The sequence below is a fragment of the Mobula birostris genome, chromosome 8, assembly GCF_030028105.1.
Source record: "Mobula birostris isolate sMobBir1 chromosome 8, sMobBir1.hap1, whole genome shotgun sequence".
In the NCBI taxonomy this organism is placed as follows: Eukaryota; Metazoa; Chordata; class Chondrichthyes; order Myliobatiformes; family Myliobatidae; genus Mobula; species Mobula birostris.
This window is the reverse complement of record NC_092377.1, coordinates 50,205,173-50,226,286: the sequence shown is the minus strand read 5'-3', so window position 1 is coordinate 50,226,286 and position 21,114 is coordinate 50,205,173. Positions and strand designations below refer to the sequence as shown.

The 21,114-nt window shown below is 41.6% G+C and overlaps 1 protein-coding gene across 1 annotated transcript in view; it reads right to left on the bottom strand.

Annotated features, from left to right (window-relative positions):
* Positions 1-897: 897 nt before the first annotated feature.
* The window catches only part of ints7 (integrator complex subunit 7), a 79,050-nt gene continuing 58,833 nt past the window's right edge, over positions 898-21,114 (bottom strand). The window contains exons 17-20 of the mRNA XM_072265174.1: positions 8,241-8,373; positions 2,970-3,068; positions 2,214-2,399; positions 898-1,766 (exon numbers count right to left, since the gene is read on the bottom strand). Of these exons, the coding sequence (XP_072121275.1) occupies positions 1,479-1,766; positions 2,214-2,399; positions 2,970-3,068; positions 8,241-8,373 (706 nt within the window). The 3' untranslated portion in view covers positions 898-1,478. The remainder of the gene's footprint in view (positions 1,767-2,213; positions 2,400-2,969; positions 3,069-8,240; positions 8,374-21,114) is intronic.

The window sequence follows — 21,114 nt, the reverse complement described above, 5'->3', positions numbered from 1 at the left end:
AGAAACATTTTGAATGTTAAAAGGCATGGACAGAGTGGATGTGGCAAAGTTGTTTCCCATGATGGGGGAGTCTAGTACGAGAGGGCATGACTTAAGGATTGAAGGGCACCCTTTCAGAACAGAAATGTGAAAAAATTTTTTAAGTCAGAGGGTGGTGAATCTATGGAATTGTTGCCACGGGCAGCAGTGGAGGCCAAGTCATTGGGTGTATTTAAGGCAGAGATTGATAGGTATCTGAGTAGCCAGGGCATCAAAGGTTATGGTGAGAAGGCAGGGCAGTGGGACTAAATAGGAGAAAATGGACCAGCTCATGATAAAATGGTGGAGCAGACTCGATGGACCGAATGGCCTACTTCTGCTCCTTTGTCTTATGGTCTAATGCCTTATGAGAATAGGTGGAGTGAACTCCACCTTTTCTCTTTGGAGTGACAGAGGATGCGAGGTGACTTGATAGAGGTGTATAAGATGATGAGAGGCATTGATCATGCGGATAGTCAGAGGCTTTTTCCCAGGGCTGAAATGGTTGCCACAAGAGGACACAGGTCTAAGGTGCTGGGGAGTAAGTACAGGGGAGATGTCAGGGGTAAGTTGTTTTTTTTTAAACTCGGAGGGTGGTGAGTGCACGGTATGGGCTGCCGGCAACGGTGGTGGAGGTGGATACGACAGGGTCTTTTAAGATCCTTTTGGATAGGTACATGGAGCTTAGAAAAATAGAGGGCTACAGGTAAGCCGAGAAATTTCTAAGGTAGGGACATGTTCGGCACAACTTTCTGGGCCGAAGGGCCTGTATTGTGCTGTTGGTTTTCTATGTTTTCCTGAACGGTGATGCAGGCTCAACAACAGAATTGCCTCATTCTGGCTGTACTTTATTCCCAGTCTTCAAAAACAATGGTAATGGAAATTTTCATTATCATTTTATTGCATTTAGATATTCTCCTGATAAATCTGAACTTCAGATTTTCTGCCTGTCAAATGTATATCAATCAACAATAGAAACTGATACTGGAACAGGTGTCATTTACTGCTTGTTCCAAGTTCTCCATTCAAAGTTGGAGAAAAGAGTTAACTTGTTAAACAGATTTTAAAAAATGAAATCAATACATGCTTACAAATGCAAGGTTTTAGGAGATTTCACTATCAAGCATACTTTCTAACAAATTTAACTTTAAGCACTTAAATTATCACCTTCATTCTGAGAGGCTGGAGAATGGAATGTACAAATGTTCATAGAATAGCAGTGGCAAGAAAAGTGGAGCAAAAGTTTCAATTTGTATTTGAGAGGATACAAGGTTGGTTTTCTATACACAATCCATCATTTGGGCTACACCAGGAGTTCCCAACCTTTTTTTTATGCCATGGACCCTTACTATTAACCAAAGGGTCCAGGGAGCTCAGGTTGGGGACCCCTGGGCTACAAGCTTCCTGATGAGGCAGCACAGCAGATAACTGCCAGTTCTTTGCTATATTAGGGCTTCATATTAGAACCGACAAAGTGCATTCCTCTGCAGCTGTGACTGCTGTTGTGACTGCTGTTGCTGCTGTTGTAGCCGTAATTGCTGGGAGAATGGATCTTCCATGGACTTGATAGCAATGGTAGTTTTTGGTCCTGTTTTCCAAATGATACCATTTGAGTCAACGACAGAAGCTTCAACAGTAACAATGTGATTCCCAAATGCACCAAAACATAGCAGGAATTGTGTGCTGAAGTAGTCATTATGGGGTTCCACTCGCTGCTCCATTTCATTGGTCGTGTTCTCCAGCAATACCTAGGAAATGGATTTGTGCATACATATTAAAGGCATACCATGGGCAAATATGGATCAATTTAGAATCTACTGCTGTTAAATAGTAGTATTATTCATTCAGTTTTCAGAAGACAATTATCAATTAATGTGAACAGTATATTTTGTAACAACTCTTATCTAAACATTAGGCTATGACCAATAATATGTCAAAGTAGGCTGGGGATCAAAGTATGACCCAACCTACTCATTAGATTAATTATTTAACATATGATGAAAACTGCACTGTTCTACTCTGCCATACAATCTACAAGCACAAATAGTCAGCAATAATCTCAATATCTTTTTAAACAAATAAAAACTTAGCTTAATGCTCTATCTGATTATGAATGAAGTGTAGTTATTTAACAATTGATATCACATTGGACTATTTAGAGTAAATGTACTTTTTGAACCCTATGCAGCAACTACCTTGTAATCTTGCACACTCTTGTTCTGCAGTGAGGAGGAAGCATTCAGACAGACTGCCTGAATCTTCCTGAAGAAGCCGGGTTTTGAGCCATGCTGGATAACACCTTCCACCTTAAGAGCCAGTTGCTGATTATTCTGCACAGTGATTGGTTCTGTTGGAGTGCGAGGTGAAGGTGACAGTGCCAACTGCAAGACAATAGAAAGATATTAATCCAACTGCAGCTATCACTTAGAAAGCCTGAACAAGTTGCTCTTGATGTGGGAAATGTGGCCAATATTACTTTAAGCCATTTGATAAGGTAACTGTTCTTATTTTAAAAAAATAAGTTGATAATGTAGGAAAAACCTGAAGTGGCAAGATTGAGTTAACAAATGATTCCTACAGTGATTATTCTAGCACTCCTTCACTTCATGTACAGCAATGACTTAATTGCAAAGCCAGAAGTAGTGGTGCCTACATTTTCAAAATTACTAAAATAGAAAATGGAGAATAGGTGAAGAAAACCTTTAGCAGTTTTTGTTATTCCAAGGCTGCAATGACAGTTTAGTATCAGCAACGTATGACATTTTGCTTAAAAAAAAAACATTTTCAATGTAGTAAGCTGGTAAATGTGGATAGAGAAAGCATAGATTGTAAATTGAGAAAATATGAGTTGCTTATAACATGAAAATGTTATTTAAATTAAAAAGGGTTTTAAGATCTTGCTGATGCACAAATCGAATTATTGGGGAAAGGGAGGGCAGAATTGGACATACCTTGATGCTAGTTGATTGAAGCTTTTGGAAGAAATATCTCTGAAATGATAAGGGGACCTTCAGCAAGGATATTACAGCCGCACAGAGGCACATGGTGTGCTGGAATAAAGTTACACAATGAAATCAGTTAGTATGACTTCTGAGATAATAATTCAGTACATTATAATTGAGAAACTTAATCTGTGCATTATTATTTTAAGTGGTAACATCAACACAAAGGCATTTGAACACAAAATTAACTTTCTCCACTAAATGTTTTGCTTCCCATTCTCTCCCACCGAGAATTCCTGTTTGTTATTTTTTGCCTGTTCCTTGTCTTAATCATTCAATTGCCCATAAAGTTGAAATTACTTTATCCAGCAAGGATTGGTGCAGGGTCTGTTGTTGCTTGTTATATATATCAACGATCTGGATAATAATATAGTAAACTGGATCAGTAAATTTGCAGATGTCACCAATATTGCAGATGTAGTGGACAGCAAGAAGACTATCAAAGCTTGCAATGGGATCTCAAGCAGCTGGAAAAATGAGCTTGAAAAAGTGGCAGATGGAATTTAATGCGGACAAGTGTGAGTGGGAGGACAAACTGGGGTAGGATTTACATGATAACTGATAGGGCACGGAGGAGTGCAGTGGAACAGGGGGATCTGGGAATACAGATCCATAATTACTTGAAAGTGGCATTGCAGGTAGATAGTCATAAAGAGCTTTTGGCACATTGGTCTTCAGTATTGAGTAGAGGAGTTGGGATGTTGTGTTGAAATTGTATAAAGACATTGGTGAGGCCCAATTTGGAGTATTGTAACCAAAACTGCACACCTACCTACAGGAAAGCTATCAATAAAACTGAAAAGTGCAAAGAAAATTTACAAGGATGTTGCCAGGACTTGGAGACCTGAGTTACAGGGAAAAGCCGAATAGATGAGGACTTTATTCCCTGGAGCGTAGGAAAATGAGGGGAGATTTGATAGCGGTATACAAAATTGAGGTAAATATAAGCAGGCCTTTTCCACCAAGGTTGGGTGAGACTAGAACAAGAGGTTGTGGGTTGAGGGTGAAAAGTGAAATGTTTCAGGGCAACATGAGGGGGAACTTCACTTAGAGCATGGTCAGAGTGTGGAATGAGCTGCCAGCAAAGTAGCGGCTGCAAGTTTGATAGAGAAATTTGAGTAAGTACATGGATGGGAGGGCTATGGTCCAGGTGCAGGTTAGTGGGACTTGGCAGATTACTGGTTCTGCATGGACTAGGTGAGCCAAACAGCCTGTTTCTGTGCTGTAGTGTTCTATGACTCAATATGATTTTACTTCATGGAATATAACTGGCATTGTATACACCTTGAAGCATATTATACAAGTTTTACTCAATAAAATTTAACCTGACTCATATCCACAAAAAATATACCCTGTAGAAATTTTTTTTAAAAAAAGATGTCTATTGGTACATCTTCTGATCAGCCTGCTGTTGTTCCAGCAAAGTGTGACATGCAGCTCTCCATCAGAGCTCAATGATGCAGTAGAATTTTCAGCATTTGCACCAGCAGAGCTTTTCTGCTACCAGGCATCCAGCCAGTATCATAAGCCGACATGTCTTCCGCTGGAATGCAAGAGGGGGAGGGGGCTGTCCCAACCATGCTTTCTGACCACCAGAATCAAACCATTTTAGTCCTGAGTACCTCATATTTAACTACATTACAGAACCATTTACACCCCTTAAGGCCCTCCGTTGTTCAGGGTCGACCATGGATGTCGTATCCCAGCTGTCGGTGATACGCAAGCCAGGGAGAGCAAGCTGTTCCCCAAGTAGCAGACTCCTTCTCGCCATGAGCTGATAAATCCAAAGGAACAGCAGAGACCAATACAATTTGGCACCAGCGACATTGCAGGAGTTGCCAATCAGTGTTGAACTCAATGTAGGACTGCGGCTCTGGATTTTTCATTTGGGTTTGCTTCTGAAGTCTTCCCCGTGAGTGGGAATTATCACAAGCAGTGGAGGTTTGAGATCAGTTTTCTTTCTCCTAGATGAGCTGCCAAGCTGCCAACAACAGCCCGAAGTGACTGGTTTTAAGGTGCCAGTGACCTGCCTTTGCCCCTTTTCATGTTAGTAGAAACAGCTCTGCTGGGCTTAGTAGCTAAGCCACACATGAAGGGCAGGAGCTGGACTTGGTTGTCATAGGTCACTTGAGATGCACACCATTGGGAGCATTTAATAGGTAGTGGACACTTATCTACACTACCACCCCCAGCTACAACAACCTTAAGGAACCTTCATATTAAGGAATATAAAAACAGACTAAAAGCTTTTATAGATATGTGAAAAGAAAAAGATTGGTTAAGACAAATATTGGTCCCTTACAGTCAGAAACAGGTGAATTGATTATGGGGAGCAAGGACATGGCAGACTAATTGAATAACTACTTTGGTTCTGTCTTCACTAAGGAGGACATAAATAATCTTCCAGAAATAGTAGGGGACCGAGGGTCTAGTGAGATGGAGGAACTGAGGGAAATACATGTTAGTAGGGAAGTGGTGTTAGGTAAATTGAAGGGATTAAAGGCAGATAAATCCCCAGAGCCAGATGGTCTGCATCCCAGAGTGCTTAAGGAAGTAGCCCAAGAAATAGTGGATGCATTAGTGATAATTTTTCAAAACTCTTTAGATTCTAGATTAGTTCCTGAGGATTGGAGGGTGGCTAATGTAACCCAGCTTTTTAAAAAAGGAGGGAGAGAGAATCCGGGGAATTATAGACTGGTTAGCTTGACATCAGTGGTGGGGAAAATGCTAGAGTCAGTTATCAAAGATGTGATAACAGCACATTTGGAAAGTGGTGAAATCATTGGACAAAGTCAGCATGGATTTGTGAAAGGAAAATCATGTCTGACGAATCTCATAGAATTTTTTGAGGATGTAACTAGTAGAGTGGATAGGGGAGAACGAGTGGATAAGGGAGAACCAGTGGATGTGGTATATTTGGATTTTCAAAAGGCCTTTGACAAGGTCCCACACAGGAGATTAGTGTGCAAACTTAAAGCACACGGTATTGGGGGCATGATATTGATGTGGATAGAGAATTGGTTGGCAGACAGGAGGCAAAGAGTGGGAATAAACGAGACCTTTTCAGAATAGCAGGCAGTGGCAAATTCATGGCAAATGCAATTTAATGTGGATAAATGTGAGGTTATCCACTTTGGTGGAAAGAACAGGAAAACAGATTATTATCTGAATGGTGGCCGATTAGGAAAAGGGGAGGTGCAACGAGACCTGGGCGTCATTGTACACCAGTCATTGAAAGTGGGCATGCAGGTATAGCAGGCGGTGAAAAAGGCGAATGGTATGCTGGCATTCATAGCAAGAGGATTCGAGTACAGGAGCAGGGAGGTACTACTGCAGTTGTACAAGGCCTTGGTGAGACCACACCTGGAGTATTGTGTGCAGTTTTGGTCCCCTAATCTGAGGAAAGACATTCTTGCCATAGAGAGAGTACAAAGAAGGTTCACCAGATTGATTCCTGGGTTGGCAGGGCTTTCATATGATGAAAGACTGGATCGACTAGACTAATACTGTCTGGAATTTAGAAGATTGAAGGGGCAGATCATATTGAAACGTATAAAATTCTAAAGGGATTGGACAGGCTAGATGCAGGAAGATTGTTCCCGATGTTGGGGAAGTCCAGAACAAGGGGTCACAGTTTCAGGATAAAGGGGAAGCCTTTTAGGACTGAGATGAGGAAAAACTTCACACAGAGAGTGGTGAATCTGTGGAATTCTCTGCCACAGGAAACAGTTGAGGCCAGTTCATTGGCTATATTTAAGAGGGAGTTAGATATGGCCCTTGTGGCTAAAGAGATCAGGGGGAATGGAGAGAAGGCAGGTACAGGGTTCCGAGTTGGATGATCACCCACGATCGTACTGAATGGCAGTGCAGGCTCGAAGGGCCGAATGGCCTACTCCCGCACCTATTTTCTATATTTCTATCCCACTGAGCACTGATACAGCATACTGGACATTATTAATCTCTAGCCTGTTATCAAGAGCAGTAGTTCCCCTCAGAACAGGAACAGGAGTGCACTACAAGCAGATGATATTAGCTACCCCTATTACAATTCTCTCAAACAGAGATTAATCTGTGCTAATAACCAAGTTGCAGGTTCAGGTGTCCTAATCTGCCCTAAACAAGTGGATTTTGACCTGGGCATCTCTTTGTTTATTATTGTCACATGTACCAAGATACAGTAAAAAGCTTATCTTGAGCACTGTTCACACAGATCAAATCATTACAGTGCCCTGATGTAGATCAGGATAAAGTAACAGCTACAGAAAGTACAGTGCTGGTAAACAATAAGGTGCAAGATCATAACTAGGTGTGTGAGGTCGAGTGTTCATCTTTGTACATGAGCTCCATTCAGCAGGATAGAAGCTATCCTAGATTCTGCTGGTACGTGCTTTTCGGCATTTGTATCTTCTGCTCAATTGGAGAGGGGAGTAGAGAGCATGGCTGAGGTGACTGGGCCCTTTGATTATGTTGGCTGCTTTACTGAAGTAGCAACATATAGGTACAGAGCCCATAAAGTGGAGGCTGATTTCAGTGACGTGGACACTACTCAGCACAACTCTCAGCAGTTTCTTGCAGTCACGAGCATGACAGCTTAGTGTGCATCCAGATATAATGTTCTCTGTTGACCCTTACCAATTTTTAAATGGATGCAATGTAGCTATGTCAAATTTCTTTAGCCTCTTGAAATACAGGTGTAATCAACTGCTTTGGTGGTCTGTGAGCTAATCTGTAACAATGTATTAAGTTAGTCCTAGCTTTCTCAACTCTGACTGGAGTTTAGTTGATGCCACACTGTCTTAGAACAGGAAGAAGCTAACATGAGGACACATACATCTCTATGTGCATGAGCAGAATCACTGGTGAGATGCCAGAGAACTGCTAGATAGTTAATGTTATCCTTACTGAACAAAGGGACAAGCTTGGAAACTGCAGGGTGGTGAGCCCTGCATGAACGCTAGGAAAACTGTTGAAAATTATTGACGAGACAGGGACAGATTAGGAAGAGTCAGCATTGTTTTATGTCAGGGAGAATCCTGGTTCAAATTTGAGGTAATAGGCAGATTTTGCAAATGGAAATCTTTGATAAGAGAAATAGCAGATGGAGTCAATTAGAGAAGTTGAAATTTCAATATACTGTCTTCATTTTGTGAAGAAACAATATTGTCACAATTGGGGAACAATTAACACTTGCTACATTTACCACCTCAATCTCCTACTTACCAGGTAGGAAACAGGAGGATACTTTCTGCTAAGAGACTCTACGTCCTCCAGCACCTGAGCAAATACAGACAGCATGCTTCTTTCATACTCGCTTTCAGCATGAACATTCCCATTGCATCCATACTCTTGGAAACTGCAGGAAATTCAATTAAAATTAAATCATTAAGGGGTAGTATTTTACATTTTATCCACATAGTTTATACATGCTATTACCCATTATATTTTTTATTTGCAATTGACATAATTGTTGGAATACTACCAAATAAATTTGTAAGCAGATCAGCCCTTCAAGTCTGCTTTACCATTGAAACACTATTATGACTGATAAGATTGTAGCCAATGCTACATGTCTGTTTGCCCACTGATGATTTTTCCACCCCGGCTTCAAGTATCTATCCAGCTTTGCTTTTACTGCCCGTTGAGGAGAATTATAAAGACTCATAACTGAAAGTAAAAATTATCTCTTCTGTCTTGTAGGAAATATCATTTTTGTAAACAGCAATCTCTAGTTACAGATTCTCCCACAAAATGAAGGATCCCCTCCATATCCACTTAATACCCCTTAATCTTGTACGTATCAACCAAATCTCCTCAGGCTTTTCTAAACTACAGCAAGCACAAAGCTAGCCTATCTAACCTTTAACTTTCTCTGAACTACCTGCAAATTAACATCTTCCTTTGAATCACCCTGAAGATCTCTACTCAGGAAATGGGGTTACATGGTTGTGATGGCCAAGGCAGGCTAAAAGAGCCAGTTTCTGATTCTACTCAATGTGATATCAACTCACTTTATTCAAATGAAACATAACCTCTCTATTTAAAAAAAAAAAAGTGGTTCACCTATTTATAAGCAATAACATTCTACTGGCTTTTTTAAATTGTTGCTTCCATGTACTACTCATGATCTGAATAGTGCTTTTTATTATTACTGCCAAAAAAGGCAAATGCACATTTTGTCCACGTTATACTGTTTCACAGATCTCTGCAAACTCACTTTACCTACATTCCTTTGTAGCCTCACATTCTTTGCAATTTTTTCCTTTCTAATTAAGCAACTACAGTGCCTTTAACAGTTATTTATATACACTGTAAACTAGAGGCTCAAAACTGATCCCTGTGACACACCAGTCATTACATTTTGCTAGCCAGAAAAGTATTTAGTTGGACCTGATTTCCTGTCACATTAGTGTTTATTGCCCACATGAGCTTTTATTTTCAGCAAGTGACACCTTATCAAATGCCTTTTGTAAATAAGCATAGTAACTCCAGCAGTTCCCAAACACACATTACTACTTTAAAGAACTCCAATAAATTTATAAAACTACATTGACTTTGCTTAACCATCTTGAACTTTCAGTTCCCTAAAGTAACACCTTTATTTTTAAAACTATCATTTTCTCTATGTAAGGTTTAAGCTAACTGGCTTGCAAGTTTCCTGCTTTTTCAATTCCTTTTTTGAATAAAGGAATTGTATTTGCTATTTTCCAATTATATGGTATCTTTCTTGTATCTTTAGAAACTTTAGGAAGACTGAAACCTTGGCATCAACCATCTTGCTAGCCATTTTTAAGCCACCAGGTTGGTCCATTAGGAACCAGACATATATCAACCCACTCCAATTATTTCCTCAGTTTTACTTCTACGGTGACAATATTCTTTCTGATCTTTCTCTTTTCCCATTCCCAATTTGCAACTATTTCTGAGATGTCCCTGATTCTTCATAGCACATACTTGAACAAAATAACTATAATTCAATCCCCCAATATTTATTCTCAACAACACACACCAAATTTGCTGGTGAACGCAGCAGGCCAGGCAGCATCTCTAGGAAGAGATGCAGTCGACGTTTCAGGCCGAGACCCTTCGTCAGGACTGACTGAAGGAAGAGTGAGTAAGGGATTTATTCTCAGTTCATTTTCTAAAAGATCAATGCTTACTTTATTAATATTTTAAAATATCTAAAGAAACTACTATAATCACTGTTTCCTGCTAGCTTTGTTCAATTTCTAAAGCAAAGGAGGATAATGTAATGGTAAGACTGCTTCATATCTGGAATCAACTCCATATTGCTTCAGAGTACTCCCTCCATACAGCTGGCTTTGTGAACAACATAATGATCTGTGCAATGTTTGGAATAGACGTATCCATCACATTGTCTGCCATTTGTATAAATATTCTGGATGAAAATGTACTAGGCATGATTAGTAAGCTTGGAGACAGCAATAAAATTAGGTGGTGTTATAGACAGTGAAGATGGTTATCAAAAATTACGAGGAATCTTAATTAACGAGGTAAGTGGCTGAGGAATGAGAAATGGCATTCAATCCAATTAAGTGCAATAGGTTGTATTTTGAGAAGTCAAAACAGAACAGGACTTCTACAGTGAATGGCAGGGTTCTGGGGAGCATTGTACTCCTGTGTCCCTCAGTTCAACAAGCACATTGTTCCCTGAAAGTGACATCACAGACGGATGAGGTAGGTGCTGAAGGTGGCATTATGGCAGCCTGGCCTTCATCAGTTAGGGTACCGAGTATAGGATTCTGGGATGTTGCGAAGCAGTTGTACAATATTGGCAAGGCTGTACCTGGAGCACTGCATGCACTATAACTTTGTTATAGAAAGGACATCAGTAAGCTGAAAATGTAAATAAAACTTATGAGAACGTTGCCAGGACTTGAGGGTCTGAGTTACAGGGAGGAGATGGGCAGGTTACAGGGAGGAGATGGGCAGGCTGGGTCTTTATTCATTGGAGCATAGGTGACTGAGGAGTGATCTTGCAGGTGTAAATTAAAAGAAAACCATGAACAGAATAGACAGGGTGAATGTATGGGCCCTTTTTATCAGGGAAAGGGAACTTAAAAACTAGCTGGCAAAAGTTTAAAGTGAGAGGGGAAGGATGTAAGAGAACATAATAGGAGTAGGAGTCGGCCATCTGCCCGTTTGAGCCTGCTCTGCCATTTAGTAAGATCATGGCTGATCTGACCATGGACTCATCTCCACCTACCTGCCTTTTCCCCATAACCCTCAATTCCCCTACTATGCAAACACCTATCCAACTTTGGCTTAAATATATGCACTGAGATAGCCTCCACTGAGCAGAGAATTCCACAGATTCACCAATCCCTGGGAAAAGCAGTTTCCCCTCATCTGTCCTAAATCTATTCTCGTGAATCCTGAGGCTATGTCCCCTAGTTCTCGTCTCACCCATCAGTGGAAACATCTTTCCTCCCTCTATTTTATCTGTCCGTTTCATCATTTTATGTTTCTATAAGATCTCCTTTCATTCTTCTGAATTCTAGTGAGTACAGTCCCCAGGCAGTTCAATCTCTCCTCATGGTCTAGCCTCCACATCTCTGGAATCAACCTGGTGAACCTCCTCTGCAGCATCTCCAAAGCCAGTGTATCCTTCCTCAAGTAAGGAGACCAGAACTGAACACAGTACTCCAGATGTGGCCTCACCAATACCCTGTACATTTGCAGCATAACCTCCCTGTTCTTAAATTTAATCCCTCTAGCAATGAAGGCCAACATTTAGTCTTCCATTTTTTCCTTCCAAAGTGGATGACCTCGCACTTACCATCTGCCAGACCCTTGCCCACTCACTCACTTATCCTATCTATATCTCTCTGTAGACTCTCTGTATCTTCTCCGCAATTTACTTTTCCACTCAATTTAGTATCATCAGCAAACTTGGAACTACACTTGGTCCCCTCAATGTACATCGTGAACAGTTGCGCACCCAGCACCAGCCCCCTGCGGCTCGCTGCTCACCACCGATTGCCAACCAGAGTTACACCCATGTATCCCAACTCTCTGCTTTCTGTTAGTTAACCAATCTCACAATTATCCATAAATTATTACTGGGATAATCCAAGTTAATCTGATACTCAAGACATCCTATCTTAATGTATAAAGATTAATTTTCTTCCTGTATGATAAAGTAAATTTAACTGAAATGGGGATTTTACTTCTGTACCCCAATAGTTCAAAGCATCAATAGTACAGTTTCCAAGTCACCCATGGCACACCAACTATACAAAAGTTCAAACAGTAACACACCAAAGATAATTTTGATTACAAATATAAGTTCAAATAGTCATACAGGGGGGAAAAAAAAAAGATACAGGACATTCATCGCAAATACTGCGCCCACTGAGCTAGTCCCAACCTCCTAGTTCAGCCCATATCCATCCATGTATCTATGTAAGTGCTTCTTAAGTAATAGTGTGCCTGCATCAATTTACTTCTGGCTGTTCATTCCATATGGTCACACCCTCTCAGTGGGAAAAGTTGCCCCTTGAGTCTCTTAAATGTTTCATCTCACACTCTAAACCTATGCCTCTTATTTTGGGCTTCCCAATGTTGCAAAAGATTTGCCATCCTGTGTCTCTCAAATTTAAATACTGATTGCCGATATGAATATTTATACTATGAATTGGGAAACTTTGAAATGTACTGATCCAAGGAAGACAGAATTTGTTATAAGTAAATGTGCAAGACAGAAACCTACTTGGCATAGGCTGTTCATTTCTTTCCTATAGAATGCTAATTAAGTTCTGGGACAACTCTATACTAAAGCATTGTTTGTAAAGAAAATTCACAGATTTATGTTGGAAGGGATGGTAATTGTGACCACAGAGAATTATAGAAACATAGAAACATAGAAAATAGGTGCAGGAGTAGGCCATTCGGCCCTTCGAGCCTGCACCGCCATTTATTATGATCATGGCTGATCATCCAACTCAGAACACCGCCCCAGCCTTCCCTCCATACCCCCTGACCCCCGTAGCTACAAGGGCCATATCTAACTCCCTCTTAAATATAGCCAATGAACTGGCCTCAACTGTTTCCTGTGGCAGAGAATTCCACAGATTCACCACTCTCTGTGTGAGGAAGTTTTTCCTAATCTCGGTCCTAAAAGGCTTCCCCTCTATCCTCAAACTGTGGCCCCTCGTTCTGGACTTCCCCAACATCAGGAACAATCTTCCTGCATCTAGCCTGTCCAATCCCTTTAGGATCTTATACGTTTCAATCAGATCCCCCCCTCAATCTTCTAAATTCCAACGAGTACAAGCCCAGTTCATCCAGTCTTTCTTCATATGAAAGTCCTGCCATCCCAGGAATCAATCTGGTGAACCTTCTCTGTACTCCCTCTATGGCAAGGATGTCTTTCCTCAGATTAGGGGACCAAAACTGCACACAATACTCCAGGTGTGGTCTCACCAAGGCCTTGTACAACTGCAGTAGTACCTCCCTGCTCCTGTACTCGAATCCTCTCGCTATAAATGCCAGAATACCATTCGCCTTTTTCACCGCCTGCTGTACCTGCATGCCCACTTTCAATGACTGGTGTATAATAACACCCAGGTCTCGTTGCACCTCCCCTTTTCCTAATCGGCCACCATTCGGATAATAATCTGTTTTCCTATTTTTGCCACCAAAGTGGATAACTTCACATTTATCCACATTAAATTGCATCTGCCATGAATTTGCCCACTCACCCAACCTATCCAAGTCACCCTGCATCCTCTTAGCATCCTCCTCACAGCTAACACTGCCACCCAGCTTCGTGTCATCCGCAAACTTGGAGATGCTGCATTTAATTCCCTCATTCAAGTCATTAATATATATTGTAAACAACTGGGGTCCCAGCACTGAGCCTTGCGGTACCCCACTAGTCACCGCCTGCCATTCTGAAAAGGTCCCGTTTATTCCCACTCTTTGCTTCCTGTCTGCTAACCAACTCTCCACCCACACCAATACCTTACCCCCAATACCGTGTGCTTTAAGTTTGCACACTAATCTCCTGTGTGGGACCTTGTCAAAAGCCTTCTGAAAATCCAAATATACCACATCCACTGGTTCTCCCCTATACTAGTTACATCCTCAAAAAATCCTATGAGATTCGTCAGACATGATTTTCCTTTCACAAATCCATGCTGACTTTGTCCGATCATTTCACCGCTTTCCAAATGTGCTGTTATCACATCCTTGATAACTGACTCCAGCAGTTTCCCCACCACCGACGTTAGGAGAACCGGTCTATAATTCCCCGGTTTCTCTCTCCCTCCTTTTTTAAAAAGTGGAGTTACATTAGCCACCGTCCAATCCTCAGGAACTAGTCCAGAATCTAATGAGTTTTGAAAAATTATCACTAATGCATCCACTATTTCTTGGGCTACTTCCTTAAGCACCCTGGGATGCAGACCATGTGGCCCTGGGGATTTATCTGCCTTCAATCCCTTCAATTTACCTAACACCACTTCCCTACTAGCATGTATTTCGCTCAGTTCCTCCATCTCACTGGACCCTCTGTCCCCTACTATTTCTGGAAGATTATTTATGTCCTCCTTAGTGAAGACAGAACCAAAGTAATTATTCAATTGGTCTGCCATGTCCTTGCTCCCCATAATCAATTCACCTGTTTCTGTCTGCAGGGGACCTACATTTGTTTTTACCAGTCTTTTCCTTTTTACATATCTATAAAAGCTTTTACAGTCCGTTTTTATGTTGCCTGCCAGTTTTCTCTCATAATCTTTTTTCCCCTTCCTAATTAAGCCCTTCGTCCTCCTCTGCTGAACTCTGAATTTCTCCCAGTCCTCAGGTGAGCCACTTTCTCTGGCTAATTTGTATGCTGCTTCTTTGGAATTGATACTATCCCTAATTTCTCTTGTCAGCCACGGGTGCACTACCTTCCTTGATTTATTCTTTTGCCAAACTGGGATGAACATTTGTTGCAGTTCATCCATGCAACCTTTAAATGCTTGCCATTGCATATCCACCGTCAATCCTTTAAGTGTCATCTGCCAGTCTATCTTAGCTAATTCACGTCTCATACCTTCAAAGTTACCCTTCTTTAAGTTCAGAACCTTTGTTTCTGAATTAACTATGTCACTCTCCATCTTAATGACAAATTCCACCATATTATGGTCACTCTTACCCAAGGGGCCTCTCACGACAAGATTGCTAATTAACCCTTCCTCATTGCTCAAAACCCAGTCTAGAATAGTCTGCTCTCTAGTTGGTTCCTCGACATGTTGGTTCAAAAAACCATCCCGCATACATTCCAAGAAATCCTCTTCCTCAGCACCTTTACCAATTTGGTTCACCCAATCTACATGTAGATTGAAGTCACCCATTATAACTGCTGTTCCTTTATTGCACACATTTCTAATTTCCTGTTTAATACCATCTCCGACCTCACTACTACTGTTAGGTGGCCTGTACACAATTCCCACCAGCGTCTTCTGCCCCTTAGTGTTACGCAGCTCTACCCATATCGATTCCACATCTTCCCGGCTTATGTCCTTCCTTTCTATTGTGTTAATCTCTTCTTTGACCAGCAACGCCACCCTACCTTCCCTTCCTTCATGTCTATCCCTCCTGAATATTGAATATCCCTGAACGTTGAGCTCCCATCCCTGGTCACCCTGGAGCCATGTCTCTGTGATCCCAACTATATCATAATCATTAATAACAATCTGCACTTTCAATTCATCCACCTTACTACGAATGCTCCTTGCATTGACACACAAAGCCTTCAGGCGCTCTTTTACAACTCTCTTAGCCCTTATACAATTATGCTGAAAAGTGGCCCTTTTTAATGCTTGCCCTGGATTTGTCGGCCTGCCACTTTTACTTTTCTCCATAGTACTTTTTGTTTCTACCCTCACTTTACACCCCTCTGCCTCTGCACTGGTTCCCATCCCCCTGTAGTGAACTAACCTCCTCACGCCTAGCCTCTTTAATTTGATTCCCACCCCCCAACCATTCTAGTTTAAAGTCACCTCAGTAGCCCCCGCTAATCTCCCTGCCAGGATATTGGTCCCCCTAGGATTCAAGTGCAACCCGTCCTTTTTGTACAGGTCACGCCTGCGCCAAAAGAGGTCCCAATGATCCAAAAACTTGGATCCCTGCCCCCTGCTCCAATCCCTCAGCCACGCATTTATCCTCCACCTCATCGCATTCCTACTCTCACTGTTGCGTGGCACAGGCAGTAATCCCGAGATTACTACCTTTGCGGTCCTTTTTCTCAACTCCCTTCCTAGCTCCCTATATTCTCCTTTCAGGACCTCATCCCTTTTCCTACCTACGTCATTGGTACCTATATGTACCACGACCTCTGGCTCCTCACCCTCCCACTTCAGGATATCTTGGACACGATCAGAAATATCCCGGACCCTGGCACCAGGGAGGCAAACTACCATAGTTCAATAACTCTTGTAATAACAGAAATAAATCTAAGATAGTGAGCAGTAAAGATGTCAGAAAGGACAGGCAGGTGATGGGGCAAATTTGTAGCCATTGGGATGAGTTGCAGTGCAATAAAGTTGCAGTGAAATCAAAGCAAAAAGTACCAAATACTGGTCTTAAGGTGTTAAACTTAAATGCATGAAGCATAAGGAATAAGGTGGATGATCTTGTCGTACAGCTACACATTGGCAGGTAAGATATTGTGGCCATCACTGAGACGTGGCTAAAGGATGCATGTCTCTGGGAGCTGAACGTCCAAGGATACACGGTGTATCGGAAGGATAGGCAGGTAGGCAGAGGGGGAGGCGTGGCTTTATTGGTAAGAAATGATATTAAATCATCAGAAAGAGGTGACATAGGATTGAAAGGTGCAGAATCTTTATGGGTTGAGTTAAGAAATCGCAGGGGTAAAAAGACCCTGATGGCAGTTATATACAGGCCTCCTAACAGCTGCAGTGATGTGGACTACAAATTACAACAGGAAATGGAAAAGGCTTGTCAGAAGGGCAGTGTTATGATAATTGTGGGGGATTTTAACATGTGGGTGGATTGGGAAAATCAGGTCGGCACTGGATCTCAAGAGAGATAATTTGTAGAATGTCTACGAGATGGCTTTTTAGAACAGGTTGTTGAGCCCACTAGGGGATCGGCTGTACTGGATTGGGTATTGTGTAATGAACCGGAGGTGATTAGAGAGATTGAGGTGACGGAACCCTTAGAAGACAGTGATCATAACATGATTGAGTTCACTGTGAAATTTGAGAAAGAAAAGCCGAAATCCGATGTGTCGGTATTTCAGTGAAGTAAAGGAAATTACAGTGGCATGAGAGAGGAACTGGCCAAAGTTGACGGGAAAGGGACACTAGCGGGAAGGACGGCAGAGCAGCAGTGGCTGGAGTTTATGCGAGAAGTGAAGAAGATGCAAGACAGATATATTCCAAGAAAGAAGAAATTTTCTAATGGATAAAGGATGCAACCGTGGCTGACAAGAGAAGTCAAAGCCAAAGTTAAAGCAAAGGAGAGGGCATACAAGGAAGCAAAAATTAGTGGGAAGACAGAGGATTGGGAAGTTTTTAAAACCTTACAAAAGGAAACTAAGAAGGTCATTAAGAGGGAAAAGATGAACCATGAAAGGAAGCTAGCAAATAATATCAAAGAGGATACTGAAAGCTTTTTCCAAGTATATAAAGAGTAAAAGACAGGTGAGAGTAGATATAGGACCGATAGAAAATGATGCTGGAGAAATTGTAATGGGAGATAAGGAGATGGCAGAGGAACTGAATGAGTATTTTGCATCAGTCTTCACTGAGGAAGACACCAGCAGTATACCGGACACTCAAGGGTGAAAGGGAAGAGAAGTGTGTGCAGTCACAATTACGACAGAGAAAGTACTCAGGAAGCTGAATAGTCTAAGGGTAGATAAATCTCCCGGGCCAGATGGAATCCTCGTGTTCTGAAGGAAGTAGCTGTGGAGATTGTGGAGGCATTAGCGATGATCTTTCAAAAGTCAATAGATTCTGGCATGGTTCTGGAGGACTGGAAGATTGCAAATGTCACTCCACTATTTAAGAAGGTAAGGAAGCAAGAAGGAAATTATAGACCTGTTAGTTTGACATCAGTGGTTGGGAAATTGTTGGAGTCGATTGTCAAGGATGAGGTTACAGAGTACCTGGAGGCATATGACAAGATAGGCCGAACTCAGCATAGTTTCCTTAAAGGAAAATCCTGCCTGACAAACCTATTGCAATTTCTTGAGGAAATTACAAGAAGTCTAGACAAGGGAGATGCAGTGGATGTTGTGTATTTGGATTTTCAGAAGGCCTTTGACAAGGTGCCACACATGAGGCTGCTTAACAAGATAAGAGCCCATGGAATTACGGGAAAGTTACATACATGGATAGAGCATTGGCTGATTGGCAGGAAACAGATTGGGAATAAAGGGATCCTATTCTGGTTGGCTGTCGGTTACCAGTGGGGTTCCACAGGGGTCCGTGTTGGGGCCGCTTCTTTTTACGTTGTACATCAACGATTTGGATTATGGAATAGTTGGCTTTGTGGCTAAGTTTGCTGATGATACAAAGATAGGTGGAGGGGCCGGTAGTGCTGAGGAAACAGAGTCTGCAGAGAGACTTGGATAGATTGGAAGAATGGGCAGAGAAGTGGGAAATGAAATACAATGTTGGAAAGTGTATGGTTATGCACTTCGGCAGAAGAAATAAACGGGCAGACTATTATTTAAATGAGGAGAGAATTTGAAGTTCTGAGGTGTAACGGGACTTGGGAGTCCTCGTGCAGGATACCCTTAAGGTTAACCTCCAGGTTGAGTCGGTAGTGAAGAAGGCGAATGCAATGTTGGCATTCCTTTCTAGAGGAATAGAGTATAGGAGCAGGGATGTGATGTTAAGGCTCTACAAGTTACTGGTAAGACCTCTCTTGGAGTACTGTGTGCAGTTTTGGGCTCCTTATTTAAGAAAGGATGTGCTGATGTGATGTTGGAGAGGGTTCAGAGAAGATTCACTAGAATGATTCCGGGAATGAGAGGGTTAACATATGCGGAACGTTTGTCCGCTCTTGGACTGTACTCCTTGGAGTTTAGAAGAATCAGGGGGGACCTCATAGAAACATTTCGAATGTTGAAAGACATGAACAGAGTGGATGTGGCAAAATTGTTTCCCATGGTGGGGGAGTCTAGTACGAGAGGGCATGACTTAAGGATTGAAGGGTGCCCATTCAGAACAGAGATGAGAGGAAATTTCTTTAGCCAGAGGGTGGTGAATCTATGGAATTTGTTGCCACGGGCGGCAGTGGAGGCCAAGTCATTGGGTGTATTGGGCAGAGATTGATAGGTATCTGAGTAGCCAGGGCACCAAAGGTTATTGTGAGAAGGTGGGGGAGTGGGATTAAATGGGAGAATGGATCAGCTCATGATAAAATGGCGGAGCAGACTCGATGGGCCAAATGGCCGACTTCTGCTCCTTTGTCTTATGGTAATTTTGTTTCCTTTCCCTCAGTATCTGGGCAGCAATGGCAAAACATTTTAGTTCCTGTTAGTCATTGCAGTAACAACTCTTCATAAGACTTTGAAATCCTTGTAACAAACAGCAGTTCCTATTCAAATTAGGGTCACATGCTCATGCAAAGAATTCCACAGATTCACCGCTCTCTTGCCTTTGGTGGAAGCGATAATCAAGCTAGGATGTGCTGATGAAGTAGGCTTGGCCACAAGGTTTGCTCCTGGCCAGAAATGGCTGTAGATAACTAGGACAAAGAGGACACCAGGGAGTTCCAGCAACAATATTTACCGATAATTATTTTTCTCTCTCTAATAATCACAAAGTGCCACAGGGATCAGTACAGGAACTGCAACAGATTGCAATCAAGGTTAATGATTTACAGAGTCACTGCTTTCACCTAAAATTGCTGATGATATAAAGATCAGTGTGAGGAGGATACAAACAATCTGCAAAGGAACAGATAACATAAGGAACACAGTCCAAAGATGTACCAGTTGGTATGTGAGTTTGTCATTGTAAATTGTTGTAGGATTGCTGTACAGCAGGGCTCGTCGGGCTGGAAAGGCCTACATCACACTGTCTCTCAAAAACTAAAATAAATGTGTGCAAGTGTGAGTGGGGGGAAAGTTAAGTTTATTTTAGGAAGAACTGGAAAAACAATATTGCTGCTGTACATTGATTTGGATACTCAGGATTGTCTGCATGCTTGTACAGCAGGTGATTGGGAAGGTAAATGAATATTGGCTTTTATTGTAAGAGACTGAGAAGTTTTGCTACAACTGTAGTGAGCATTGGTGAAGTCATAGCAAGAGTGCCAATTATAATTGTTCTCCATTCATGAACAGATATACATATACTGGAGTAGTTCATAGAATGTTCATTTGGCTAAATTATGGGACAAAGTGGTTGTCTTATGAAGAACATTGCAGAAGGCATGATCTACATATTTGAGTTTGAGAATGAATGGTGATCTTGTTGAAGTGCATGGAGTAATGGGGGAAATCTACGAGGTAGACATCAAGAGAATGGTTCCCCTATACAGAGTATCTATTTTAAGAATGTGTTCACAAACTGGGAAGGAACTACTTTGAATATTGTGAATCCTGGGAGTTCTCTACTCCAGAGGACTAACTTGTTGAATATTTAACATTGAGGAAAAACAGATTTTAGAGGCCAGCTTGAGTTAGGGTATCAGCAGGAAAATAAAGTTGAAGTAGCCATGAATTTTCTGTCAGACTAAGCTCGATTGTGCAGTTTATTCTACAAACCTCATTTCCAGAAAAGTTGGGATATTTTCCAAAATGCAATAAAAATAAAAATCTGTGATATGTTAATTCACGTGAACCTTTATTTAACTTAAAAAAGTACAACGAAAAGATTTTCAATAGTTTTACTGACCAACTTAATTGTATTTTGTAAATATACACAAAATTAGAATTTGATGGCTGCAACACACTCAACAAAAGTTGGGACAGAGTTAAAATAAGATTGAAAAGTGCATAGAAAAGTCATGCTACTGTGACAATTATAGCCACCTGGACTCGGGCGTACTTCGGAAAACCATTGTCACTCAACACAGTCCGTCGCTGCATCCAGAAATGCAACTT